At 25.5% G+C, this 18,797-nt stretch overlaps 2 protein-coding genes across 2 annotated transcripts in view; both read left to right on the top strand.

Moving 5' to 3' along the window:
* LOC129609225 (uncharacterized) lies at positions 1 to 9,320 on the top strand. The gene is made up of 5 exons (XM_055521157.1): positions 1 to 263; positions 6,873 to 7,322; positions 7,614 to 8,290; positions 8,423 to 9,172; positions 9,316 to 9,320. The coding sequence occupies exons 1-5, from the start codon at positions 1 to 3 to the stop codon at positions 9,318 to 9,320; spliced, it is 2,145 nt and encodes a 714-aa protein (XP_055377132.1).
* LOC129609226 (uncharacterized) overlaps positions 9,260 to 18,797 on the top strand; it is a 27,969-nt gene continuing 18,431 nt past the window's right edge. The window contains exons 1-8 of the mRNA XM_055521158.1: positions 9,260 to 9,532; positions 9,591 to 9,718; positions 9,855 to 9,980; positions 10,226 to 10,275; positions 10,483 to 10,687; positions 10,759 to 11,103; positions 11,177 to 11,342; positions 11,418 to 11,839. Of these exons, the coding sequence (XP_055377133.1) occupies positions 9,328 to 9,532; positions 9,591 to 9,718; positions 9,855 to 9,980; positions 10,226 to 10,275; positions 10,483 to 10,687; positions 10,759 to 11,103; positions 11,177 to 11,342; positions 11,418 to 11,839 (1,647 nt within the window). The 5' untranslated portion in view covers positions 9,260 to 9,327. The remainder of the gene's footprint in view (positions 9,533 to 9,590; positions 9,719 to 9,854; positions 9,981 to 10,225; positions 10,276 to 10,482; positions 10,688 to 10,758; positions 11,104 to 11,176; positions 11,343 to 11,417; positions 11,840 to 18,797) is intronic.

The raw sequence follows: 18,797 nt of genomic DNA on the forward strand, positions 1-18,797 counted from the left end.
ATGGATCATCATGGTGGTGGTTTTGCTACATCACCATGGGCTGCAGCAGTATTAGGACATCATGCTATGGCGGCAACTGGATCTGCTGAACATACAAATTTTGTTGCAGCAGCAGCTGCGCATGTTCATCATAGTAGTGTTGCAGCAGCAGCTGCTGTACATCATCATTCACATCATTCACATCATCATCATCATCATCATCATGCACTAAATCATGGTATGCCAATGGATTTACATGTACCACAAGGATTTCCATATTATAGGTAAAAAAAATATGGAAATTATATATAAACATGTTATATACATATTTTATATAATATATACATATATATTTTGTGAACAAAATTTATATATTCTTTTATCCTAATAGTGTATAGATAAAATATTTAAAAACGTGACGAATATAGTAATAGATGAAAACATAGTGAAAATTATGAAATTTTTAGATAAAAAATAAGTTGTGTATGGCAACAAGGTTTTTGTTTTTCAACTCGAAAAAAACATTTCTTAAAATTGAATATGCTTTTTATAAGAACAGTTTTACTTTTATTAAAAAGGTACTTAAATTAAATAATTAATTGAAAATTATGTTGTATAAATGAATTTGTTTTAATCACAATAAGATTAAAACCAGGTTTTTTGATTTTTAACTTTATTTGTTCATTACTGCATACTATTATAAATTCTATGCGATTGTAAACAGAATACAATCTTATACCTGCTGAAATTTAAATATTACTTAAAGTAGAGATAAAAAATGTGCAACATTTCTCTTAAACTATGCATTAAAATATCTTAATATCAAAAATTAACTTGCTAACATTGAAGTTTTCTATTACATTAAGAAAAATTTTAAGTTATTTAGCAAAGGTCTCAAAATTTTGGTTTTGGATATGAAATTGTTTCTAAATATTAATGTGTTGCTTTTTTATATACATTATAAAATAGGCTGATAAATTAAATTTGAAAAAATTGCATATTTCGCGGAAAATTTTAGTCGGAATATCTTCTTACTATAATAGTATGCATCTTCTTACATATTTCATCTTATATTTATACTCAAATTCATTTTTAATGCAAAATTGTTATTGAATATTTTTATTTAAACCTATCTACCTTGAGAAGCCATTTTAATCTTAATAGAAACCTTAAGAATTTAACAAATAAAATAGCAATAATAAAGATGTAAAAAAATTAGCACTCTAAAAGAAATAGCAAAACTAATAGGGAAAAATTAAACGATGAATTAATATAGGTGTATACTATGCTTAATATTAGCATAGTTTTGATAACTAGTTACTGAATTTCACTTTAAGTAAGTTTAATTAATTTTTTTCTTTTCTATCGAACCCTTTCTCCACATATCCACAATTTAATCATTTCCGATAAAATAAAAAATTGAAATTCAAAAACAAATTTATTATTTTAAATTCTATCCTCTTACTGTCCTCCGTTCGACGGAGTATAAATCAAAGGTTCTTATGACATTTTCTCATCATTGAGATTTTTGTTATATTATTGTACCAGTTACATTTGAAAGGAGTTGTAATTGAGTTATGAATAGAATTGAGTCATAAATATTTTCATTGAAGGAGCAGCCCATGTTTTGCTTTTTATAAACCTTTGGACATCCAGGAAGGAATTAGAAATTAAAGTTAAACTTACACTATTTTATCAAGTTAAGTCATGTAGTACAAAAAATCTGATGTGATCAGCAAATAACCGACACATTGCATGTATTAAGTGAAAGTGTTACAGAATATTATAAAAATGCCTGCTAATTACCTCTTTCCAATTTTTAGGACATTAGTAAGCTTATAGTTAACATACCTAGAAAAATGTAAATTTAGCTCTTAGTAGAATTTCATTTTGTGCTACCAGAATTCCCTGAAATGCTCACCAGTTAGTTTCCGTAACAACCAGAACTCAAATATCAAATTTCAAGAAATTCCATCAATTCGTTCCGTAGATATGATAAAAAATGTAAAATCGGCCCGCAGATCAGTTTTCGACCCCTAATCTTTCCAAAAAAATTATATTTTCATTGTTTTAGTACGAAGAATTTAAATATTAAATTTCAATGAAATCGGTTGCTTATTTCTCTTTATATACGCAAAAATGTATATTTGGCCCGTAGTAAACGTCCAGTTGCTGACGCCTGATTTCTCCCGAAAGTTAGGAGGTTTGCCGGACGGTCGAGCAAATTCATATATGAAATTTCAAGTAATTCGGTTGAATATTTTCTTCAAAATGGTGAAAAATGTAAAATCGGGCCGCTAAAGAGTGCAGCTCCCGAGGCCTGATATATCCCAAAAGTTGATCAATCCGTGCCATATTAGAAATAAACTTACATATAAAATTTCATCCAAATCGGTTTAGCCGAACTTGAGATACACGCGTTCACGCATAGACCGACAAACCGACAGGTTGCTAAAAATAGTTTACTTACACTTCCCTATTATGGAGAAGTGCATTCCCACCGAAAACTCGATACGCAAAATTTGTTGCCATCACATAACCTTCTTATTGTATGCACAATGCGGTCGATAAAAAAACATGTTAATTAAAACAAAAAGCCAGTAAAGTTTCAGGAAGTGTACTTTTACTTTAAATTTGTATAATAAAACACAAAACTTGTGGCAAGTTGTAACTGAAATTGTTGAGTTTTAATTCACTGAACCAAAAAACTTACGTAAAATTGACGAAGTGAGCTTGGGTATTAATTTTTGTATGGAGTTTTAAAACTTAGATAAAATCACCTAAGATCTAAGTGACCTAATCTTAGGTAATATGCCTAAGTTTGCTTAGGTATTTTTTTTTATATGGAAACTAAAATCTTCTGTAAAATCACCTAAGTTATTGGTTAACTTAGTTAACAAAGTCTACGGTAATATACCTAAGTGCACTTAGGTGTTTCACTATTTCAAAAAAATAAAAATTTTGTTGGTAAAAACAACTAAGAAATTGGAAAATTACCTAAGTTCTTTTGTAAACCAGCAAAAAAAAATTCAAAAAACAAAAATTTCTTTTGTAAAATTTTTTATGACAAAATTTTTACTTATCTGCCTAAGAACTATGGTATTTTATCTAAGATTTTAGTTGTTTTATTACCTAAGTTCTTGATTCAATTTTTTAAAAATGCACGAACTATGTTATTTACGACCGTAAATACATTTTATTACGGCTCATCTAAGTTCTAAGGTAATTTAACTAAGCTTCTTAGTCAATTATCGAACGTAAAAGTTAACTGTAAAATTAAAAGTTTCCTAAAAACATTTTTTAAAACTTGATTATATACTTAAAGTATGATGCTAATAAAACATAAAATTAGCATGGCGACAGAATACCGGTAAAAATATTTATGTTCAACAAAGTTTTAGTTAAAACACCTAAGAACTAAGGTATTATTAATAAACCTGCTAATAGTTTTAATTGTATTTGTTGAAATAAAGTTGTAGTTTGCCTAAGTTATTGGCTAATTTAACAAAGCTTCGTAGTCAATTATCGAACACAAAAGCTAACTGTAAAATTAAGTCTCCTAAAAACCTACTTAAAAATTTGATTATACACATAAACATTAATGCTAATAAAACATAAAATTAGCATGGCGACAGAATGCCGGCAAAAATATTTATGTTCAACAAAGTTTTAGTTAAAACACCTAAGAACTAAGTTATTATTAATAACCCTGCTAATATTTTTAATTGTGTTTGTTAAAATAAAGTTGTAGTTTGCCTAAGTTATTGGTTAATTCAACTGAGCCACATACATATATATAGCCACATATATAAATAGAATTTTGCCTATGTGTATGTAAAAAACATTTTTTCAAAAAAAAGCACACAGTGGAGATTTTTAACAAATTGAACATAGAAGTTTTTCAGTACATATATACACAGTCGTTCATAGAAAAATTTGTGCAAAACTATTTTTTTAAAAAATTACTACTCAATTCTTATTGCTATTATTTTCATTATTATTTTATTATACGCAATTTAGTTTTATTATTTTCCAAGATTTTGGTTTAAATTCGGTTTATTTAAAACCAAAACCTATTTGAGGTTCTAAAAATTTATATGTTAATTAAATATATATTTAAATTTATACGTAGAAAACTCGGGTATTGCTAAAACATTCAAATTTTAAATTTTTGAAAAAAGTTATTGACTTTGTTGCTAATTAATATTAACTTCCTAAAATATTTTTAAAGAGAATATGTGAGAAAAAAATTTGCTGCACAGAAAATAAATCATGACGTAATGACTAATTAATAAATATTACAGGTTGATTATTACATTTTTATATTTTTTTCATTACTTTCACTGGTTTGTTTTAGAAATATTAATAAGCCCCAAACTTCATCTGCAGTGCCATCATACCCCATATACGGTTTTTAATAATGTGTTGTATTTATATCTAGAATATTTTAAAATTAAGATAAAACCAAAATTTAATTGAGAAACAATTAATATTAAATTAATAAATAATGTATTAATACTAAAAAAAAATTATTAAACTTCTTTCAAATGCTAGAAGCACGTGGTTTGAACTTTTACAAATAAAGTTTAAGTTTCTATACAAACATTAGACTTATTTCAATTGAGAAAATAAAAAAAGTTTTACAAATTTAATTTTTTGTTACAGATGAAGTAAGTTGTTATTGAAAAAAATGTTAAGACATTTTTTATACACTGTTTTTATACATTTGGGTCTAATTGTTTCTTTTTTAACATTTTATTGTATTTTGCAATAAAACGTTTATAATTTAAACGTTTCGAATATATTAGAGTAGTACATAATATACATATTTTTAAAAATTTGCTATTTATCATATAAGTATACATTAATACAAATCATGCATCGAGTAATGAGCATTCTTAATTATACTTCTACAAAACAAGGAATAATTATATAAATATATTATAAACAATAAATATGACTTTATTCTTATTTTTTTTGTAACTATTGGGATTAATCCTAATAACTAACTAATAGAATTTAATAATAACATTAAAATGAAAAAAACGAAAACATTATCATGAAAATAATGAGTTTTCATTATTGTGTTTATTTGTCAAAATTTATTAAGCTTAATTTAGGTATTGGTCTATAATTTTCGGAACATCTGTAGATGCTGTGCGAAAAAATTTTATTTAAGTATAACATTAAACAGAGCACCATGTAGTAAAGCACTACAAAATTGATATATTACATTAACTGCTACTATATAACATAAACGATAACCCATATACAAATAAAAGCGTGAAAAAGTAACTGTAAAATCATCCGATACACAAATACAGAAATAATTAAAAACCAGAATTGGCCTAAGTTCTTCGTTAAATTGCTTTAAAATCTTACAAATGACATTAAAATTTAACCTAGTTCTTAGGTAATTTAAGCCGCCACTTTTTACACATATGCATTCGTATTTATGCGTGTATATGAAATTATAGGAGATCTAAATCAGTACTTAATTTGCATTTGCTGGTGACGCGTCGTTAACACTTATAAGTAATTTTTAAATATTTTAAAGTTTTAAAGTTGTTGTAAAAGTGCCGTTTTTTATAAAAATTAAAAAGAAAGTGTTTGATTTTGTGTGAAAAACATATTTGATTTTTTGCAATTTTAATTTAAAGTTTTCGTCAATAAAGGTGTTAAGAAGGTAAATATTTAGTGAATAGAAGTAATTTTTTAAACATTTACAGTTTCAATTTAATTTCAAGTTAATCTGAATTAAGGTAAAAGCTTCATATTGATTGCATTTGCTCAAATGTGCAATTTAAGAACCAATTATGATTTCCTACTTATACAAAATTGAAATATTTCAATTGTAGGTTACTTCCATAAGTACAAATTTGAATACAAAAATTAATTAACATTGTGAAAGTTATTTTTCTAATAAATAATTCAGTTTATTGATTAATTATTATTAGATTTATTGATTAATTATTATTAAGAATTAGATTGTATTCGTAATCTCCTAATGAAATATTTCAATTTAGTACAAAGAGAAATTCTTAATTTATTGGCGCGTGCATTTATATACATATAATTTTTCTATGCATTTATTACGTACATATGTATGTACATACACGAGTTTTGAAGTTTAATGTATAATTATGTAAGTAGGTGCATACATATGCATACCTTGTTTATACTTAAATGTGTAAATCTTCTAAAAATTAAAAAAGAAATTTTGGAAATGATTTTTTAATTTTTTTTTGTAAAAAAAAACTTTCAGTGTGAATATACCAAAAAAATTAATTATTTCATTGTCATCAAACCTTTAGGAATAAAAGAAGCAAATGAATTAAATATACAACATTGAATATACACATATTCGAGAATTAAGTATTAAAGTTCAATTCTACAAAATTCAATAAATGAAAACCTTCTCTGATTCAATTTTTTTACGTTTATACTTCAAACTAAATTATTTGTTCACAATTGGGTGTTTAAGTGAGTTTGTTTTTTCAAATAGGAAACATACTGAAGACTTAATTGGGATAGCTTTTGAAAAAATTAATTTCTAATTTTAAAGTTTAACTAAAAGATTTGCTTCATCTAAACTAAAATTTCGTGATAAATAAATATCATAAACTAGTATCGTTTAAATATATATTTTAAAATTTTTTTTTGTTTCTAAAACACAAATTGTTTGTTATACATGTGCATGTATATTTCATGCAAGAAGCAAAAATGACAACATTTTGTTTAAATATTATATAATATGTACATACATATACATTGAAATAAAAACGTAGATAAAACTTTTTGCAGAAAAAAATGATATGCTTTATATGCAAAAAAAAATTGGAATCAATCGCTGTTTTGATGGCTCATCTAAAAGTTCTTCATGGTTGCAATAGATTAACCACTTATACTTGCCCAAATGAAAATTGTACTCAACGATTTCAAAACGTGTCCTCCTATAAAAGACATTTAATTAGAGCGCATTCAAAAACAATAAGAAGAGAGAAAGTAGTAAACAAAATAGAAAGCCTAAATTGTGCTCAAAAATTTTGTATTTCCAATACAGAAAAAAATGATTTATCAACTAAAGAAGATTCCGAATTAAATGAAGCTTATCCTAAAACAAATGAAGGTCATCCAGAACTTAGTGAATTTCATTCTGAATTAAATGAAGTTCATACCACTACTTGCAATATTTTTGACATTAAAATTTTTAAATTGGAATATTTAAACAAGCTAACTGAATTCACACTCTTATTACATAACAATAATAATTTTACTAGAAAAGACGTTATTGATTTACAAAATAGCATAACAAAATTCCTTATCCATCCTCTTTTAAATGGGTTAGAAAAATTATTAGTAAATTTTTGCAACAGCGATTCTAACAGGATACAAAATTTTGTAACCGCCTTTAAAAATCCTTTTGAGGAAATTATGTCTGAATATAAATTTTTACAGCATTTAAAAAAAACTGGTTTGTACATGCCTCCCGTAAACTTTGATATTGACAGAACCATTACATATTTAAAAAAAAGTGGAAAAACTTTGTTAGCAGAAAAGGTTGATACTGGTGTCTTAATGCCGCTGGATTTTCAATTTAAACAAATATTTGAAAGGGAGGAAATTTTAAAAAGAGCTATAAAAAAATTAGATGAATTTGATACGAAATGTCAAAAAATACATAATTTCGCACAAGGTAGACTTTGGCAAGAAAAAAAAAAATTATATAGTGATAAAACAACTGTTCCATATTTTCTATACATTGACGATTTTGAAATAAATAATCCACTGGGTTCACATAGTGGTAATCAAGCCATAACTGCCATTTACTTTTCTTTTCCAACGTTAGAATGTTTTTCGAAACTGAATGATATATATTTAGCTGCTCTTATAAAAGCAAAAGATATAAAAAAATTTGGAAATGATTTAACAATTAACTCATTGATTGAAAAATTAATATCATTGGAATTGAACGGCTTAAATTTAACTTTGGACAACAAAAAAGAAACAATTCATTTTATTTTGGGTTTAGTTCTAGGCGATAACTTGGGGCTTAACCAAGTTTTGGAATTAAGTAAATCTTTTTCAGCTACTAATTTTTGTCGGTTTTGTGTTGATAATAAGGATATTACAAAAGTATTGGCAGAAGAAAATATGTTAACTCTAAGAAATGAAAAAAATTACAATGAAAGTTTAACGGATAATCCCGATGTTTTCAATGGAGTTTTAAAGAATTCCTTGCTGAATACTATTCCATCTTTTCATGTCACACGAAACTTTGCTGTTGATTTAATGCATGACATTTTTGAAGGTGTAGCGCACTATAATCTTGCCCATATTTTGGACTATTATATTAAGAAAAAGTTTTTTGCTTTAGAAGATTTTAATGAAATAAAAAACAAGTTTTCGTTTGGAGATACAGAAATTGCTTGTACTTTTAAAGATATTTCATTTGCAAATATTAAAAAGAAGAAATTTAATCTTTCAGCCAGAGAAATGTGGTGTCTGATACATCATTTTCCTCTCATGGTAGCCCATTTAATTCCTGCAAACGATGAAGTTTGGATCTTCCTATGCACTTTTGTTTCATTAATTGATAGCTTACTAATGCCAAGTTTTGATGAACATGATCTTGAAAAACTTCAAAAATTAATCAAATTTCATAATACACAATATGTAAGGTTATTCGGAGACGATTTGAAGCCAAAACATCATCTTTTAATTCACTATCCCAGGATAATTCAGTATTCCGGCCCACCAAAATTTTTTTGGTCTTTTAGATATGAAGGAAAGCATAGAGAGCTAAAATCGTACGCTAAAGTCATTACGAGCAGAAAAAATGTACTATTATCTATTGCGACGAAATTTCAAATAAAGTTCGCCTATCAATTCTTGAAAAAAGATGAATCAGATGTGTTAATCTACCTCGAAATACATAAATGTATTTGTAAAAGTCCAGATTTACTTCCAAATAAATTAAAAATTTTACATTGTAATGTTGTATATTTCAAACAAGTTATATATAATGGAATATTATATAAAAAAGGACACTTTTTATCTATTACAAAAAATTCCTGTACAATAATCTACGAAATAGAAGAGTGTGCAATTGTTTTTGAAAAAAATTTGTATATAACGTGCCGTAAAAAATCATCAAACTTTTTAGATCATTATGTTTCTTTTGAAATTATAAGTGAAGATGAACATTTTTTGGAGATTTTACATATAAATGCTTTTGACGGTCCACCTGTAAATTCACATTTGCTTCCGAACAGCAAATTATTAATAAGGCCAAAAAGATATTTTTAATTTTAACGAAAAACAAATTCTTTGTAGCTTAAATGGAATATGGATGTAAATGTAAACAACGATGGAAAATTTCTTAATCCTACCTATGTCACATTGGAAAACTCAGATTTGATATCTAGTTCCAGTTCTGAAAATGCAAATAAAACTTCTGACCAAGCTGAAATTTTTTCGGCAACAAATGATCCACTTGCTGATTTATTAAGAAAATGGAACTTATTTGACGATCTTTATGAAGTCTTGAAATGTAAGCTTAAACTCAATTTATTTAAAATATTTTGTTTTTAATTAAGAGTTTGTTTTAGCAAAAAGAGTTACCCTGGAAGTACTAATGTATATGAAAGAAAGGCATGTAGATGAAATTTTTAGTGGGCAAAACTTCGACATTAAAATTATATTTGAACATAAACTTGGGGATTGGCAAAATGAATGTGTAAGTATTAAGAAGAAAGTATAAAACAAAACTTTAAGTAAAATAGTCGCACTTCATACATTTTGCCATGTGACATAATATTACTATTTTTTAAAAACTACTTTCGTAAAACTTCTACACATTTATTATATTGAAGGGAATATATAATTTGAAACCCCAATCATGGCCCGGAGCTTCTAAAAATGTTAATTCTCCGATTCATCAGTGGCTTGCTAATATTGGAGAAAAAACACCGTCTTCGACCTGCAGTCACTACTCAGAAGTAAGTACAAAAGTTTTTTCAATATTTTTTTTATAACATTACAAACACACATCAAAATTTCATCTCAATTCAATTTGTCATGTAATTGTTCCGTGTTATTATCTTATATATAACATTACCTTATATGTCAGATAATAACATAGTATTATCGACATATCATTTTGGACACATGACATATCTTACATTAGAATTATTTATTATATATTTTACATATATTACAAAATTAAAGACAATTATTCTTTCAGGCCAACGTTTCACGTACTGCTTCACGATGCTTAAATGTTTTTCAAATGAAGTGTTAAATATCAAAATATTGAAATTCGTCTGCTCGAAAATTTAAATTAATATAAAAAACTAATAAATTTAACTTTTCGTGTGGCATATTCTTTAAATGGTAGTACTTATTTCAGCATATAAATTATCTGAAATGTGTGCTGCCATTCGAATTTTGTTAACTTTACTAATATTTTTGAAATAAATTTTTAAATTAACAGACGTTTAGCGTGTTGAGTATTTTGGAAAAAGTTGAGCAAAGTAAATCCTTGTTAAAGAAGTATGAGGAAACACAAAAACTAACACCCGATGATAGAACTTGGATCGTGCATCACATTATACAGCATGTGGTAGAAAATGAGAAGAAAATAACCGTTAATCAATGTAAGGATTTGGCGGAACAGATTATTAATATTTTCCCAACTGAAAGTGTGGTAATTAGCGAAAAACTTTCAAAATATTTTTTTCCATTTGTGCCTTCAAATATTTTACTTGTTGGAAATAGGTTACTTACTTTAGTCAAGATAATAAAAAAAATCCGCCGAAAGGAAAATTATGGGATCGTTATCAAAATAGGCAACGCTTACTCAAAAAAACTGTGAACCAAAACCGAAAACGAAAACTTGCTGAAGATTTCGAAAATATAAATCCTAGTGAAACGAGTGCTGACTTTGAGGAACTCAAAAGAATTTCGGCTGAATTAAAATATATTAGGGATTGGGAGCAAGTGCTAAAAAAATGGAACCAAACAATTTTGTATAGGAAAAAAAAATTGGACGAAAATAATATGACTCTACAGGAAATTTTAAAAGATTGGCCATTATTCAAATGCTCAAGAGCTCCTGAACTGGTATGTTTTTTATTTTAATAATAATGAGAAGAATAAAGTGTTAATTAATTTTATAAAATTTAAATAATCTCAGGTAAATATCGATTATATGTTTTCGTATCCAGAAAACAATTTCAATTTTTCGAAATGGGAAAAATTTTGCGAAGTTGCAGAGAAAATTTTTTCTGAGAGGGTTAAAGATATAAAATGCAAGGGTTTCCTTAAAAAAACCATTGAAAAAAAACATTCTCTTAGCTCAGGTAAGATATCTAAATTTTTGAAATATCCTTTTCCTAATATGCACTTAACTCAAGTATTTATGTATATAATTTTAGATAACTTAAACATATGTTTCATGAGATTACTACACGCAATTTTAATTCCTCACACTAAGGTTTTTCAAGGGTCCTTTATAAAATATACAATTAAAGATTCTCAAGAATCTTTCACCATGCCTGTATCTCAAGCAAGTGATGTAGATAAAATTATTGCAGAAAAAAGAACAAATTGCATAAAAGAAAAATCAACATTGCAGCCTTTTATAGTTATAGTCGGAAAAGAATTCGAATATAACATGTTCTACGTTTGCTTAGATGACATTAAATTTGCTTTTGAGTCATACGTCGAAACGATACAATTTTGCTTTAAGTTAATGTACACGCTGAATTTAAAATATCCAAATGAAAGCGTTTCATTTTGGACTTTCATACAGAAATTCCTTTTTGATATTCAAACGCAAACAGTAGCAATTCCTATAGTGGATACATTTATAAAAGATTTGAATGATCTTATTTAAATATGTAAGTTTTCTCTAATATTTTCTATGTCTAAAGTTTATTTTGTATTCTAATATTTCAGTTGTTATGAAGTTGTAAGACGATAAATAAAACAATTTTATCTATTCTTTAAATTTAAACATTTTTTTATTTTTTTAACATCATTAAAATATAAACGAAATATTAATTAACGTAATTAAAATTAAACGTTAATTAAAATTGTGTTATTTTTCATTTAATCCTATACCAGCTGAAATACAAGAATACTTAAAATAAAATTTATTAAAAGTAGTAAGCAAGAATTCATAAAAGTTATTCTAGTTTTTTTTTAATTTTCATGTAAAACTATTACAATATGTCGTAATGTTAGAAAATGTGTTTTCGGTTAAGAGTTGCAAACTTATACTAAAATATGTAATAATTAAAAACAAAAATAAATTCTTAAGAAAAGATACATTTACATTATATTCCATTTTCTTTATTTGAAAATTTTAAATTAAGCTTATTGCAGAATTTATAAAAAGCACTTGTGTAAATTTATTACAATATATATATGTGTGTATAATATAAAAGATAGATTTTGTGCACATTTTTAATAAACCTCCACGAAGAATTCAATGTAATTGCATAGCCAACACTAAAAAATTAATTAAAAAATGATTAAAGAAAAGATTTTTTTAGTAAACGGTAAAAATGTCATTTTAATATTTCTAATTTAAATGTCAGCAAACAAAGTAATTATTTGTACTTATTTTCCCAATAATGGGGAAAAGTAAAACTTTTTATGTTTTTTTCGAATTTTAAAGTGTATAAAGAATTTTTAAAGACAAATGTTGCATTTTTTAATTATAATTTTGCTTTAGTTTTAATTTATAAGTTGTAAATCACTAAAAAACTTGTAAAACTAATCAGGAACATATAAAATAAAAGTTTTATTTAATGAATTTGAAAAACAGAAATATTTGTTTTTGAATTAAATAATAAAATATCCTTGTACAAATATCAAGAAATTAGTTGAAATAGATACGTGAAAATGAACAATATTAATATAGTTAATTCATATAAAAATGAATTATAATTCATTTATAAATTATTTTAAAATATTTATAGTTAATTTATGGGAAACATTTTAATGGTAAATATTTATAATTATATTTCATTATTTTTCAACTTAGGTATACTTTGAGAAAGTTACCTAAGAAGAAGGTAATATTTTACCAAAGATTAGTGTTTTAGTTGCCTAAGAAAATAGCTACTTTTTACCTAAGTCTTTTAATTAAATTACCTAAGAAAAAAGTTATTTTTCATCAAAGTCTTTTAGTTAAATTACCTAAGAAAAAAGTTATTTTTCACCAAAGTCTTTTAGTTAAATTACCTAAGAAAATAGGTAATATCCTACCAAAGAAATTTAGTTGATTTGCCAAAGAAAATGGTTAATAATTTACCTTTGTTCCTTAGGTGAATTATCAAAGTTCAAAGTTGAATTTTATCGAAGTTTTTAGACAAAATTGACATAGACTAAGTTAATTTTTACCTTAAGCTAAGGCAACAATTACCTAAGAACTTCGGTACATACGTCATCATTTTTGTGACGTAAGCAAATATCACCTAAGTTTAAGTTAAAAAACTTAGGTAAATTTTTTGCAGCCTAAGACTTAGGTAATTATCTTAGGTGATATAACAAAGTTTTATTTTCAATTTCAACAAAGAAACTAAGTAAGAATAACATATAACTTAGTTAAATTTTGGATTTTTTTTTTTACCTAAGTTTCTTGGCTATATTACACAAGATATAAGTTGGCTCATTTCGACCTAAGTTCTTAGGTATGTTATACTCGATTCTTAGGTGATTTTACGTAAGTTTTTCGTTCAGTGTTAATTTCTAAAATTTTAAAGTTTAAATCCTAAACTTTAGTTATGTCTAAAGTTTCATTCTAGACATATGCTTTAACTAAAAGCAAATTAAAATTTTGTTCAAAAATCAAAAATTATGTTCAATTATCAAAAATCATTAAAAATAAGTTTCAGTAATTTTAAGTTCCTCTGTAAGGAACTTTTTGTTCTTTTTATAAGATCTTAATGTTTTTATAATTTCCCTATATTACTTACATACCTAATTTCCAAACTTTATTTTTCTCATGTTATTTCTTCCACGTACTTTAATTCACAATAGACCAGCCTACCTCTACATACGTTAATTTCGAAAAGCACAAAACATTAAGTTGTAAGCAGAAAAACCTAATTTTATATAACAGTTTGATTGTTAAGGTTTTTGTTTTGTATATCTCATTTAACTTTGCATTGAATGAAAAGATGAAGTTACCAAATATTTATGGAAAAGACACTTTCATACAATGAGTTCTAAAAATGTATACTTGTTTTCAAAATTTGTTTTTCAGTTTTCATTCATTCACATTTGAATATAAAACATTTTTTAGTATCCTGCCTTTTAAGAAAAACTTTTGACAACATATTTTGTCAAAAATAACAAATATATAGTGTAAAATTTGCAGTCAACAAATCACAAAATATGTTGTGAAGGCACAAATATCAAAAAACTTAAATTGACTAATTTTGGCCAAGACAATGTTCTGTCCGTCCATTTTTTGTCTCAATTTTCGCTAAACCGATCATCGAAAATCAGTGGTTGGTAAAGAAAAAGAAAAAGTTGTTCATATAAATGAAACAAGTGAAAAATGTTTCGTAACTATTGCATAGTTTTAGGGATGATAGCATAAATCCAAAAACTCGTCAGTAAAATCAGTTTGCATATGAAGCTATTTACATATGATTTGAAGGAACGTTTATATATGATTTTGGTTGGGAATGCCCTTAGATCTTTTTTCATAGATATCCACAAAGGCTTATACATTTTGTTTAGGGAAAATATCGAGTTTGAAAAAAATTTTGCTAATTTAGGCGAAAAGAAAAAAACTTTTGTTTCAACAAAAATAAATCGTATATTTATTTCTATAAGTGTTGAATTTTTATTCCTCCACACAACTTAGCGTCTAAAAGTAAATATTATGCTAAAATTTTAGAATCATTTTGTCTAATTATGATTTATCTGTGACATTTTATATTAAAACAAGCCACTATTCTCGTTCTCCATGGAAAACGTCTAGCGCAGGAAAACAATTTTCAGACTGTAAGATATTATTGCTTTAAAATAAAGCTGATAGAAAAAAAAATGTCCTTTAGAGAGAAATAGCTTTATTAACAAATAAATTTCAACCATAAGATGTATTCGGGTATTAAAATACTACTTTTTGTATTCGAAATAGTAGAAATTTTCCAAACGCAAGCAAGAAAATACGTATAAAGAAACAAAGTGTATTTAATATGTAAAAGTTTGTTTCAGTTTTATTAAAACTGTTTAACAATTTAAATTATGTAAGATAATTGTGCTTCTTTAAAAATCGTTTCTTTATCGTATAGAAATTAGAACCTCGATAGAACCATATCCTTTTTCGGTTAAAAATTTATGAAGTTTACAATCCTGTTATCGTAATATGTATATTATATTACCATAACATTAGCTATATATATTGCATAAATATGTGACATAAGTTGTTATTGATCGATTTATCCGAAACAGGAACTACACTAACAGTAATTTTATGATTAAATGAGCAAAGGTTTTTTTTTCGAACAGTATTGTGTATGATAAATTTTCTCTCTTTATACCACAGAAATAAAATAAAAAGAATAATAAAAATTTTAAAGAAATTTATAATTAATTTAATTCAATTTTATTTATTTATTTTTTGTTTTCTTTTTCTTTTGAATTAGAATTAGCTGTAGAGTACTCTTATATTTAATATTATAAATATTACACAAGAAAAAATAATATAAAACAAAAAATAAAATAAATTAAACTGAAAAGGTATAACACATTCTTCATAAGTATAGGAGAAAAACGCACACGAATTGAAATATTTTTCCAATTCCCATAAAAGGAAAAATTGCGAATAGCGCGCTCTCTGTGTACAAAAATAAAAAACACAAAAACTATAATAATTCAATTTTTCAATTTTCCTTTATTTTTCTCAGTACAATATTTTTAAAATTTAATTTTAGATGTTGCTTTTTTTTAATTTTTTTTGTACTTTTATTATTTAATTGAATAGAAAATAATAAAATAAAATATAAAATTATATATTTTTTTTTCCTTTTTCAATTTTTTTGTTTTTCTTGTGTTTTATTAATATCGAACCGACAATACTAATTTAAAACAATTTATTTTCAAACGTGCGCGAAATTAAATTTTCTTGATTTTGACTTTTTTTTTCGTACTTTTATTTTGATTTCCCAGCGTTTTAATTCTGTTTTTTTTTCGCAAAAAAAAAAACAAAATAAAACATTGTACAAGTAGTTTGTACACAGAGCGAACAAATTATATCTACTTACATATTAATGCATATGTATACATGTACAAACATTCATAACATACAAACATATACTCTTAAAGGTTATCCCATGTGAAGTTTTCAATTCTGTATTATAAAAAAAAATTAAATTTATTGTAATTGGTCCCCGTCAACATAGATTTTGGATTTATATTGGATTATAATAATTTCCAAAACATCAAAGCTATAGTATAAGAATATAAGAACAGTAAACCCCACTACACAGTCCAATTACGTTATGAGCTTTCACACTTATGTACCTATAAATATTCTTCTCCGCAGTCACTTTTATTTTATGCAATCATTCTGAATTTTTGATTATCATTATTTAAAAGATTACATAAGATTTGTACAATTGAGGGCTTTATATATAAATATCTTTAGATTTTATTGTAAATATTATTTTGATTTATATCATATTTTTGCACCAGGTAGGTACGCGAACCTATGAATATTTTTTATTCGTTGTGTATTGAAGGCAAAATGGGGGAGAATAAAATGTGATTTTTAATGGTTTACAGATTAAAGTCAACAACAACTTATTGGTTTGTTTATATTTTTTCATTTTGTGTTTTTTTTTGAACATAAAAATGTTTTCAATATCATCGCGCTAAAAGTCAAAAGAATTGGCAAAATAATTATGTATATAAATTTTTTTAGTATGATTTTTTTTCTGCTTTTATTTAATAACATGCGACCATATTTCTTTTCTAAAAAGTAAAAATTTTAATTCATTTTTTATTATTACTTTAATTTTTTTGTTCTTTTTTACGTTTTAAAATTATTTTTTTAGTTTAAATACCATTGATAAGAGTTGCCATAATTACGTTACTATAAAATTTTAAAATGTTTGAATGATAAACGAACAATTTTAAATATTTTAAATTGCTGAAAGACTATTTTAATTATTGAAATGGTATTACAATATGACTATTAGGTAAAGAGGGTCAGATTTACACAACCACCTATTGTGATACATCTATTGTTGGATACAACTCGATATCGCTGGAAGTACTGTGCTGCCGATGTTTATGGTCTAAAGTGTTGTAGAATGTGATCCTTTTGTCATTGTTCCTGTGTAAAGCGATTTTTGACATTGTATTTATTCATCAATTTGTTGTTTCTTCGGCCTGTATCTAATTGTCATGAAGTTCCTTTTAAGGAAAATGTCAGCAATTTTTAAATGTCATCACGGAGATGGTAGAAATGAGCCAGTATGAAGAATTTTAGATTCTTTAAACTTCAATTTTCCGTATTTTGATTCTAATGTTTGTAAAGTAACAATACGATTAGGCTTTCGAGAGAAAGCCTAATCGAGTACTTCCATACTAATTTTAATTCCTCTTTCTATCTCACTCTCAAATCATTTGACTTTTCCTTTCCCCACGAATGATAGCGTTATTGATAGTACCATATTGCGTGATAGTACAAAAAAAAATTCTGATTTTAGGGAAAAAAAACAAATGAAAAATTGCATTTAATTGCAATAAAATAAGCGTGCAAAGCAATTGAATAGAGTTAGAGAATTTGCAATAATTGAAACAAATGCGAGATAGACACTCTCAGTTTTGTGAGTGCACGTTATAAGCAGTAGTCTTTTTTGTTAAATCAGCAGAAAAACCCATTAAAAATCTTTATTAAAAATAAAAATACATAAACTTTTCTATTTTTTTATTAAATATTAGCATTTTCCTAATTTTGTAAAATGTTTCATAAGTTAATGAGAATTACCGAAAATTTTTGAGCTTAACCATTTCTCTTGAAATCAATTCTTTATAAAGAAAGAAAATTTTAAAGAATAAGAAGAAGTTTACAATTGAAAATCAAATTGAAAATTCAATTGATATCAAATATAATTTTGACTTCATTTGAGAAACTTACACAGGATATATGGCAAGTCTATTAAAAGATTGAAGTAAATCCAAAAATTAAAGAAAAATGAATCCCAAAGAAATTACTTTTTCTCTTCTTTTTGATTTTATAAAATTTCCATCTTAAATCTTTTATTCTCTTTTCCTTTACCCGGTCTTCCGTTGTAGTTGTAATTTTGATAAAATTTTCACAAAAAAAAATTTTTTACTTTTTTGTTATTTTTTTTTTTGCTTAATCTTCCTTTTTTATTCTTCCTTTACTCTTTTTGCGCAATAATTTCAAATAATTATAGTGATTACAAGATGGTAACGCTATCAATATAATTGAAATTTTGATAGGTTGTGATTACTGAAGAAGGCATACATAAATAAAAATGGAGATGAAGAATAATGGGAAAAAAAATTTACATTTTCTCCATTATAAATTTTGTTTTTTCCATTTCTTTCAGAAGAATGTTTCAGGATATTTTTGTCCTGATTATATTGAAAAAGTAATCAGCGATTCGAAATTTATCAAAAATTTATAATCTCAGTTAGATTATGAAGAGTTCAATAGTATAAAAATAACATCGATAAGATTTACTAAACTTTTTGAAAATTTTGTATTCTAAATAATGCTTTAGAATTTTAATAATTTTGTATGAAAAAGGGATTTTAAC

Source organism: Condylostylus longicornis, unplaced genomic scaffold (genome assembly GCF_029603195.1).
Source record: "Condylostylus longicornis isolate FDR11 unplaced genomic scaffold, ASM2960319v2 ptg000038l, whole genome shotgun sequence".
Classification (NCBI taxonomy): domain Eukaryota; kingdom Metazoa; phylum Arthropoda; class Insecta; order Diptera; family Dolichopodidae; genus Condylostylus; species Condylostylus longicornis.

Coding starts and splice junctions, on each gene's coding strand:
- LOC129609225 (XM_055521157.1), top strand. CDS start 1: ATGGATCATCATGGTGGTGGTTTTGCTACATCACCATGGGCTGCAGCA. Junction 7,323..7,613: donor ATCCATCCTCTTTTAAATGG/GTTAGAAAAATT, acceptor AATTTTAAAAAG/AGCTATAAAAAAATTAGATG. Junction 8,291..8,422: donor AATGCATGACATTTTTGAAG/GTGTAGCGCACT, acceptor GTACTTTTAAAG/ATATTTCATTTGCAAATATT.